This window comes from Lepisma saccharinum, chromosome 3, assembly GCF_977018435.1.
Source record: "Lepisma saccharinum chromosome 3, izLepSacc3.1, whole genome shotgun sequence".
NCBI classification, from domain to species: Eukaryota; Metazoa; Arthropoda; class Insecta; order Zygentoma; family Lepismatidae; genus Lepisma; species Lepisma saccharinum.
Window position 1 is genome coordinate 50859749 of NC_139231.1, and position 11055 is coordinate 50870803.

The following is an 11055-nucleotide window of genomic DNA, read 5'->3' on the forward strand; positions in this document are numbered from 1 at the left end:
TAGTTAATATAAATTTATGTATGTCATGGAATTATCTTGAAGAAAGAACACACAAGGAATATGCTGCATTTATGTAGCATGTGAATTAAATGCATGGTATTTTTTCATTTAATCTGAATAATTTGTATGCTTGATGTACTTTCTTTGTGATTTATGGTGTTTTTTGCATGACATATTATTTGTAACAACTTATGGAAATTTATTTGAGGTATCCCAAAAGCTCTGAAAGGATCCAGGTGCCTGTAGTTATACATACAATATTTGGGAATATTTCAGTTATGTATTACCTATTCATACTTCATGTAATGGAAATATAATTTGAAAGTATTTGTGTGAGGTGTGCTCCTGAATAGTGGTTAGAAATATACACTCCTGTCTAAGAATTAATATTCCTTGTTCCCTTTGTTTATTACAAGAAAGAAATTAAATGTTTTCTGCAGTGAACTGTATCAAGATTTAATAATTTTTAATGTGATTGTGTGGTCAGTGTGTGGGCACATGTTGCCTGCATCTGCTGTGTTGCAAAACCAAGGTTATAAGTAGAGCCCGGAAGTTCAGGCATTTATTTTCGTTAAAATAGGCAGGCAAAAAGGCATTTATAATGTGGAAAATAGGCACTAAAAATGAAAAAAGGCAAAATAAACCGAAAAAAGGCACATTTGGAAGTCACTTACTTTTATCTATAATTTCTGGCAACATGTTAAAATCTACATTGGGAAGAGCATTTCAATTTTCTCCATCTTGATTGCACATAACTACAAGGTGTTTTTTTTTAATTACTCAACATTCTGTCAGAGAGAATGTTTTTCATAATAGAAAATGATATTTCTACTTCGACAGAAGTTATTGGAGCATACATAAAACAAGCTAATGTAGCTGGACGCATTTCGGTAACAGCATTTTCACCTTTTAGAATATCACAAATTGTTTTCAATTGTTTCAAGTCCTCATTTGCACTCACTACCTGCTTGCTTTTTTCCGCAACAGCTGACCCCTTTTCTCCTGGCACTTCCATCATCTGCTACATAGATTCCTCGTACATTTTCATGGATGCTACAAGGTGTTTTTTTTTAAGTTCTGTAATTGTAATTGTCTCTGGGAATGCACCATAATGTGCAAAAATAAACTTGAATAGCACAGGAGTTTTTTCACTTCACGAATTGAAGCCGCTTCATTTTCTGGAAGAGCATCTATCACCTCACTGATTTTTCCAAGGTTGTTAGCATAATATATAGCTGCTGATATCCAGGTTCCCCATTTGGTCAAGACTGGTTGCGGAGGTAAACTAAGCTCAGATGCAACTTCCTTAAATTTTCGGGTTCGAGAGGGAGATTTCAGAAATATCTTCTTTGTGTTCGAAATCAACCTGTCCACTTCAGCAGTCAATCATGCACAAGGAAATGTTAACCGAAAGGCAATATCCTAACTGAGCATGAAATACATTTTTCTCACACTTTTCTCCTTCAGCAATGTTGAAACATGCATGAGTTCAATATTACTTAAATAAGGCAAAAATTATTCACATAATAAACGAAAGAAAAATAAATGCCAACAACGTTTTTTGGGAGAATAATAATTTATATACACACATTTTTTTTTAAAAAATGGTCAAATTTCATTGAAAAAGGCAAAAAAAGGCATTATAATTAAAAATAGGCAGTGGGGTCCCAAATAGGCAAAATAGGCAAAATGAAAAGGCTTCTAAAACATTCGAAACAACATGAGAAACGTATATCTGGAAAAATTTTATCAATATATGCAGTAGATAAAAAGAGGCATTTTGCCAAATTTCCGGGCTCTAGTTATAAGCCACTAAACTTCCCTTGTAAGGAGCTATAGAGTGTAAATAACTATTGTGGTTATCATGTTATAAACTATTGAAAGTTGCAGTTGTGTGACTTTTGAAACATGCTGTACTTCCGTAGCACCACACAAGGGATCCTAAGCAGATTTTATTTTTCAGAATTTGGTTGTTATATATTTTCAAAAATTAATTGCATTTCTTGTCAAGTTTCTATGTTAATAAAATAGAATAAAAGATGTACAGATGGCAGCCTTCCACCCTCATCTCCTTTTAAAATCATCCTTTTTTTAACTTTCTGTGATGCATTATAGGTATGTCTTTTATTGTGTTTTACTAAGTAATTGCCTAGTTTTATAGAATCATAGTCCAAATTGCTCATGTTTCCTATTTTCCTCATTACTTAAGTCTTACCTTATTCATTCTTGCTCCAACAATATGGATTTTCAGCTTCTTTAAAAATATTAACATGATTTTTGAAGAATGGTGCGAGTTCTGTTGGATATTCTAAGGTTCATGGTTTTATTCGTTCCTTTTCTTCCTCCTTCTAGGTCTCCTTCAACTTATACTACACCAGGTATGCCAATGCCAAATGTTTCATCAAATTCCCTGTTGATGGGACTCGAGTCTTCCCAGATGTTGCCACCACACACACTTAGTGGGCCAACATTAATTCATGGACCACCAGTCATTCCATCGTCTCCAATACCTGCAAGCAACGTACCATCAAGGCCTACTGCACCCAACGCTGTGAAATACCCACCTCCTCTCATTCCTGTTAACGGGACGCACGTTCCCACAACTCGATACAGCTATGCAAACTCAAACTCTGAAGAAGTGATTGATTTGTCTTCGCCGCCAAGGTCCCCGCAACGATCTCCTCATGTTGGAAATGGACGTGGCCCTACACCTGTCGGATCGACCAATTGTGCATCTCCTCCCGGTCGGAGACTTGTTTCAATTGACGACTATCCCATCACAGGACAACATATGCCGTACAAGGTTCAAAAGGCATTAGTGGAAGGCAAAATGGTTCCTTGTATAAATGCCAAACCCTATGTGTATTCAGAACTTTTAATGACATTACCAGACTTAGTGGCCCATTTTTTCCCTGCGGTTCCACAGAGTAGCTGTCAGCAAGTATTGCAGGATGTGCTGGGAGTCGACCTTTACAGTGGGAACAGGTATTTCCCCTTTTCTTCTTCTAGGTTAAAGATGGTAGAAGAAACAGAATCACAGACTATATCTTAACAAATATGCAGTTCATTGTTACCATTTTATTCAGACATTGGTATCTTTTGTCATTATTTAGGGGCATGAATTTTTTTTTTTTGTACAGCATTGATATTGACAAATAACAGCTTATGAGTTTTATTTGTTAAAGCAGCTGATATTGAAAAGAAGCAATGTTGCTAATTTTACTGGTTTATTTTTATGCTCTGTAAGCACAGTTGTACAATATTGAATCACTACCAATACTAACAGGCAAATATGTCGTGAGTTAAAACTTTATCCTTGATATTTTTTTTTCCAAATATAATACATTTGCGATAATAATTTTCATGCCACAGCTGCACAGCTTCACTTGTAGATTTTGCAAAATTCCGTACGTTAGGCAGTTGCTTTCCTCTGTTGAATTTTCCCACATCTTAAGGGATACACATTTGACAGCAGTGTGAAGATCAGAATCACGAAAGTGGTGGATCTGTAACTGTCAATAAATTTGTTCACATTGAACAATGAAACTTCAAATTCAGGATTTACATTATATTTTCTTGCACTTTCAATGACATTTAATTACACTTCACCCATTTGACTAAATTTTAAACAATCCCTTTACACTAAAAGTAAGTGTAAATGAATTTCATGTCTGTCATTGAATAATTGTTTATACTGTACTATGTAATCTCCATTGATTTGAAATCCAGGTACATGTTTAGACTTGTAGTTATAATTTTCAAGATATTCTTTGTAATTTTATTTGAAAAGCTTTCACTGCAGTAAGGATAGCTTCAGCAGGAATGGAAAATGGCCAGTCAAGTCAGTTTTTTCAACTTGATCTGTAATTTGAGTTTTTTGTTTGTTTGTTTGTTTTTGGTCTTGCATTTATGGGAGATACGTGATGAAATCCAAACATATTACAAATGCTACTGAGGAAAATTCATTGTCCTAAAGCAAAACTGCACAAGCAAAGAAGCATTAACAAAAAGGGGTCCCAGGCTTTCGATTCTGTCATCATCTGTAATTGCAGCTAATATCTTACATTATGGGAGTCAGCATGGTACAACTCGTGCTAGGAGAAGTTAAAATAGCAAGGACGAGAATACAAAAAATTCTTGCAGTAGAAGTTTGAGAAATTGATGGTTAATTGAGTTATTTTAATAAAGTGAATATTTTTACATTAAATGTTTATGTACAGTAATGAAAACATTAGGAATTAAATGTTTATGTACAGTAATGAAAACAGGACTGAACTGGGCCTCCCCGATAGCACAGTGGTAGTGTCGTCGCCTTTTAATCAAGGAGTCCTAGGTTTGATACCTGGTGGAGGCACATAGTGGTTCGGATCCCACTTTAAACTGTAAGTCCAGTTCCAAATAACCTTACTGTGCATAAAGTGAACTTAAAACACCAACTCAAGCACTCAAATTAGGACTGAACCAATAATGATACATATGTATTGATATTGGAAAGTATTGGTTGTAACAATCATTGATTCTGGCTGATAAATATCTTGGAAATGATGCGTAATTTTCATTATTTTTACAACATTGTGGGAAGATGGGTTTTATGGTTAAATGATTAACTCATGTACAGTCATGAATAGTTGAAATCAGATCTCAACTCTAATATACCTAGTCTGGCCATAAATAGTGTTACAAACTTTCGGCTTGGACTGTACATGCGGTAGTCAGGCTCATGAACCATGCTTGTGCTGAAGTTCACTCCTGACCATTGTGTGTTCAGCTATGAAAGAGCAAGCGCGTATCTTTTTGTGCTTAGCATGGAGCAGGACGAATATGAAAACAGAGTAGCCATAATTGCTCTGCATATGGTTGGGATGTCACCCACTGAGATTTTCCAGCCCCTAAAAACCCTGAAGATCAGCAAAAGGTTTGTGTGTCAGACAATCCAGAGATTCACTGATATTGGTAGCATGAAAGATCGCCCAAGAGTTGGTCGACTTTACACCGTATGAACAGCGGCGGCTGTTAAAGCAGTGATGGCTCGCATCTGCCGAAATGTCATCCGGAAGCAAGTGATAATGGCACAGGTAAAGGTAAAAAAGGTAAAGTGCTCCCCTGTGCTTAGCACCACGCCATGAAGGCGTATAGGGGGTGTGGGGGAGTTGAAGATTTCACAACGATCAATGTTTAGGGTACTTAATGAAGACCTGGAAATTGGAGTTTACTGGTGGAGTATGGGAAATTTCCTGATGCTACAAGTGAAGAAGCAGAGGGAACTGAAATTGAGAGACTGCTCCTGCAGCTGTACGTTGGCAATGGGCATTGCAGGATTCTCTTCACTGATAAGAAATTGTTCACCACTGTTAAGTTTTAACCCCCAAAATGAAAGGGTGTATGCTTTAAAACTCTCAAGAAGTTTGTGAGAGAGTTCCCAAAAATCAGAGATGTCACCAGCCCCCCTCAGTCATGATTTGGTGGGGGGTGAGCTATGAGAGTTCCACCAGGCCTAATTTTTGAGAAAAGGGCTTAAAAGCTGTGCGAAAGTGTATGTGGAAAGTGTCCTGGACCATCTCGTGACACTGTTGAACCAAACAATGTTTCACAATGAATTCTGGATGTTCAAGAAATATTCTGCCCCAGCTCATAAGGCAAGGATGACGCGACGGTGACTGGAGACCAGTGTACTCGATTTCATGTCCACTTTTGATTGGCCATCTGATAGACGTGATCTCAGTACCTTGGACTACAAACTGTGCCCAGAGCTAGAGGGGACTGTTTGTAAGAAGAGGCACCCTATAATTGAAAGTTAAAAGCGCTGCTTCATAGCAGCAGGGGTGGATTTTCCCATCGAGACCATCCGTGCTGCAATAGATGCCTGGCCAGGGAGAGTTCGAGCCTGTGTGAGGGCGTAAAGTGTACATTTTGAAAACTGATTGGTGCTATTTTTGTGCAATATATGTAAGTGTAACATACTAAAAGAACATTTAAAAATCTGAAACCATATTAAAGTTATTCACAAAATAGTGTGTAACAGTATTTATGGCCAGATTAGGTAGTTCCAATGGAAAATTTATATATCAGAATGTATAAATATTCTGAACTACTTTGAATTGTTTCAGTTTTGATGGATTTGTATCCGTGGAAATTTATAGCAGTATCAGTTTTGGTTCAAAGTGATATCAGCTCAGCCCTAGAAAATATAATTTTCATAAAAACATTAGTTTTGTGTTCAATGAAAGTATGTATGGTAGCTTGTTGGGAATATACTGGGAGTTATTTCCAATCTCTGGTAACAAATCACAGGTGTGATTGTGATGTTGCTAATTGTGTACTGTCAGTGCTGTTGGGATATATACAAGCCAATGAATGCTATTGGGAAGGCTACATTACTGCCACTTCCAGTATAAACTATAGCTATCATAGATGTGCGCAGGAAGCAAAAGTTTTCTATATCAAAGAAATGGATTAGCAGTGTGCTGAATAAAAAGGGAAAGACCCATTAGGATTAATTCCAAAATAAACAGGCAAATCCATAACCTGCTACTAGCCCTACTCTAGACTTGGTGAGAAAAGCCCTTATCTCGGACCGTAACCCTGACACGCAACGAACCATTACACGTAAGTTGGGAATATCATTAAAAACTGAACACCAGCATGAACCAGAATTTGAGGTTGGGAAGGAATCGCAAAATAGAGCTCACAAATTGTATCCTCGTCAGATTGCAGAATGTTGCTCAAAACAGTAGGAAGCTGTGCAACAACTACCTGTTAGGAGAAAGATGAAAATTTGGATGAAGCATATGTCTGAGTGATGGCAACAAAACCAGTACAATTTACTACCAAAAGATGAAAACATTCTCAGTCATGGTACTTGGAATGCAAGGAAACTTTTCCCAAAGGATTCATGATTATTGCTGGATACAGTTGTAATGGGAAGTTAACTATTCTCCATGTTTCCAACAAGGCCAAAATCCACTCCACATACCATCAAACAAGTTGTGAATCCAATTTACTGCACTGAAATCCTGGCTCTGAATTATAGACACAAATCAGATCTGGGTGTATCAGGATAAGGCCTCCAGTCATACCTCTTATTCAACTCTTGCATTTGAAGAGAGAGTGGGGCAGGAAACAGGTACACAATGCTATTTCTTTCAATAACATTCCAGTGAAATCAACTGATATATCTCTCATGGCACTTTGTGCTTTTGGACTGCTAAAGGGATCATTGGGAAACATGCATCCTCATACCATAGATGGCATGTTGAAAGCCTGTAAGGAAGAGTGGGAACTAAAGGACATGGCTATTCGTCGCAAAAACTTTCTGTGATGGAAATGAAGGTACAGAGTTATAGCTATCATGAAGGGACACCAAATTCAGCATATTTTCTGTTGGAGCATTTCTTAAGAATAAATCCAATTAAATGTTGTTACCAGAAATTGGAAACAATCCCTCATAGAGGTCAGATAATACATATTGAAATCTAAGTTTTTCTTTTAAAATGCAAACTTATTATATTGTGTACTGAAATTGATCAGTAGTCAGTATGTGGTCAGTTTTTACCTTTCCTTTCTCTTTTTTGATTAGTTCAAGTCAGTTATTGACACTTGAGCAGTTTCTACTCCTTCACAGAAATCAGAAAGATCGATCAGTGCAACCTGTCAGTGTTATAGGTCAATAAATGTGTTTATGTATAATGTGAACTACTTTTTTGCCGAATTGTAATTATATTTATTATATTTGTAGGTTGCAAATGCATATACTTCAAAAAGCAGGGAAGTGTCAGTCTACAAATGATATTTTACCACTGGTGCAAGTTCGAGATATAATGCAGTACATGCCTCAGTTGGATTATATCGTTAGGGGAATGAGTTCGGTAGACAATCCTGCCAAGAGACAGCGAACTAGCTAGAATGAACTGTGTTTGTCTTCAGCATACTGCCCACAATATTACTGTTTACTGTGACAACGTGAGTGAAAGACACAACGAGGGTTGAAGTGCTCAGTGTTACATATGAAGTTTATGCATTTCCAGTGTGTGTTTGATAAGTCACTACATCAATATTGCACATATATAAAGAAAGTATAATGCAATATGGTAAGGAACGTCCACTGCTGAAGAAAACATGGAAGAAGACTGAATTTTAAAAATGCAGTGGAATTTTCGTACAATGAAGTCAGTATTGTCATGGAAATAATGTTAAAAAAGAGAGAGAAACATAATTTTGTTTGCATTTTACCAAAAGAAGCATTTTTTTTTGTTCACTCCTCAAAAACAGATTGTGATACATAACAGTGTGAATGATATATTGGTAATCAACAACCTGTGTGAAAGAAGTAAAAGCAGTGTAGTACTTTTATTTTATGTGAGTTTATTTATTATGAGAATGAATGATGTATAGACGGATATAATAGGAAATGTGTGTTTGTAAATTGGTTTTGTACATACAGTTTTGGGATTCTGAACAGTATGTAAGCACCACCCTTCCCTCCTATGGAGAGTGTTGATAACATGCAAAAGAATTGCACCTCTCTGTATGTTTTAAAATTATTATTAAGGATCTGGAGTTCTGGAGTCTGCTATTTCTTTGTTATTAAAATACCGAAGCTTCTCATAGCAGTCATTTCCTTACTTCTAGTCCCTATTGGTCTCTTTTTTATTTTTTATTTTTTTTTGCTTGTGCTACAGCATATACATGACAGTTGTGTGGCATGTTATTATGATGGGAAAATTACTTAGTTATGTATACCATTGGAGTATACTTGTATAAATGGAAATGCAATCTGTCTAATCAGATTCTGTATAAAATGTGTAATATACATTAACAAGTACCCTTTTTTTATCCCTTTTTTTTTTTTCATTTACCACTTGAAAATGTGTTCATTGCAAGTATAATTCAGTATCTAATGTCTTGGTACATTTTTGTCATTGTTTGAGTTCTTTGTTAATTTTTTTTTTTTTAGTTTTAAAAAGTGAAATACAACCTGAAGTGCAAAAGAAAGTTTAAAAATGCAAGACTTCTTGACCAACATGATATTGATTTCTGAAATAGATTGTTGTTAATCGATTTAAATAAATATGTTCATGGCATAAACAAAGTTAAAATTAATTTACAGATAAAAAATAATAATAATAATTGTGTACCACTTTGAAGAAAAAATGTCAATTGCCTACCATAATCAACTCTCCATGATCGGCAATTAAAGTACTCTTTTTTAACAAGTGGCAGCAGTGGTGGTGATTAGGTAGTCAAGAGGGGCAGTTGCCCTCTTACTTTTTTTTGTGTTTTCCCCCTACACTACAGCACGTTAATACTAAGAGAATTTGAACTGTTTGTGATCCCCACCCCCATTTTGCCATCTAATCACCGCTACTGAGTATCAGAATTATTATTATTTTTTACTTGTAAGTGAAATTTCTTATACCCACCCCCTCTATTTTACTTCTTTATACCACACATTAAGTTAATTGCCAAATAAAAGATATCTGTTGTGATGAACCAAAATTGTGAAAGTATTACTTATTATACATGGTGGGCCAAAAGTAGGTATACATTATCCCATCACAAATATACTATATACTGTATACCTACTTTTGGATCACACTGTATATTTTGTAACGGAAAGAAAGGGGGAGAGAAATTCAATGATGGTGTTATTCTATTATTGTTGAAGGTACGTTCAATTTACAATAAGACTGGGTTTCAGTTTTTAGGTATTTCCTCCAATAATCAAGTTTTGAAAACTTATATTCCTGTCACTAGTAAACCCAACGACACTGATCCATGGAATTGCATTCCAAGAACACTTCTGAAAATGAAGGAACAATTTTTGCTACATAATCATCTTACACTAATGTAGAATAAATATGTTTTGTTCAGTGATTAAGATTTGTTCATGGCAGATAAGTATTGTCAAGCATTTGTTAATTGCGCACAGTGCTCTAATATACTACATCCAATTATTAAAATTTAATGCTTACTGGAGAACATTTCCTTGTAATCATCTGTGAGTAGTTATTTTAATGTTACTGTTACTGTTCACATGGTGGGTGCTATATTTTTTTGTTTAATTTTCTTCCTTAATTTTTGTATAATGTAGATAAAAATAGGCACAAGGAAGTTAATTGAAAATTATTGAACCCATTGTAATGGTATAATTAAGTGTAAATGATTCAAGTTGCAGCTAGCTGAAAAATTATATTTTTTAATCCACCTCTAGTGGGGGGAAAAAATGGAACAGTAAAGTGTTGTTTCTGAGCAAGGAAATAACACTGAATGATTTTAGCTTGTAGGTCTTGCAAATTCTGAGTTTAAAAGTAGGACATGGTAATTTTATGTAATGGGAATTTTCTGTCATGATAATAATGGCAAGTGCACAATAAAACCTAAGCTGTAAGAAATTTTTTTGACATTGTGTTGAAATTCTGAGAGGTTGTATTCATTGTTGATTACCAATAAATATTCACAAGAGGACTTAATTCCATATTTTACATGGTGAAAAGACCGAGAGAATAATTGAGTTAAAGGTGTAAGGTAAATTAATATTTTTTTAAAATATAATTGACATTAAACAGATTTGAAAATCATAGTCAGTCAGGGAAGGGGAAAACTTACCAGTATATATAGACAAGTATGTTCTAAGTTAACAAAGCTTGAATATATCCTTGACTGGGTAGCATAGTTGACACAGTGGGGGTTTATTGCCAAAGGAAACCCAGAGCACGGATACTCTCCTCAACTTCGTATTTATATTGTAAAAGTATTCTGTCAATGTTGTAGCATTAATATTAAAAAAATCTCGTTTTTCGTATTTGTGTTTGTTATTTACCCCAATGCTTATAGGTGAAACTGTAACGTAACTTGCATTTTCACCATCTTATTTAGTCTTTAAAACTTTAAGGATATGATGCTTATAACAGATAAAAAAACTATGTGAATAACATCGCTTCGCTCTAGGGCTGAGCTGGATACCACTTTGAACCAATACTGATGCTCTTACTGATTCCCGCCAATATCGATACTTGAAAATTGCAATAATTAAAATTTGGTCAAAATGTTAATCAA

The 11055-nt window shown here is 35.3% G+C and overlaps 1 protein-coding gene across 3 annotated transcripts in view; it reads left to right on the forward strand.

Annotated features, from left to right (window-relative positions):
• LOC145985024 (uncharacterized) overlaps positions 1 to 10793 on the forward strand; it is a 163361-nt gene extending 152568 nt beyond the window's left edge. For all 3 annotated transcript variants that reach the window (XM_083118530.1, XM_083118529.1, XM_083118531.1), the window contains 2 exons: positions 2353 to 2985; positions 7736 to 10793. In XM_083118530.1, the coding sequence (XP_082974656.1) occupies positions 2353 to 2985; positions 7736 to 7901 (799 nt within the window). In that variant the 3' untranslated portion in view covers positions 7902 to 10793. The remainder of the gene's footprint in view (positions 1 to 2352; positions 2986 to 7735) is intronic.
• Positions 10794 to 11055: the final 262 nt, after the last annotated feature.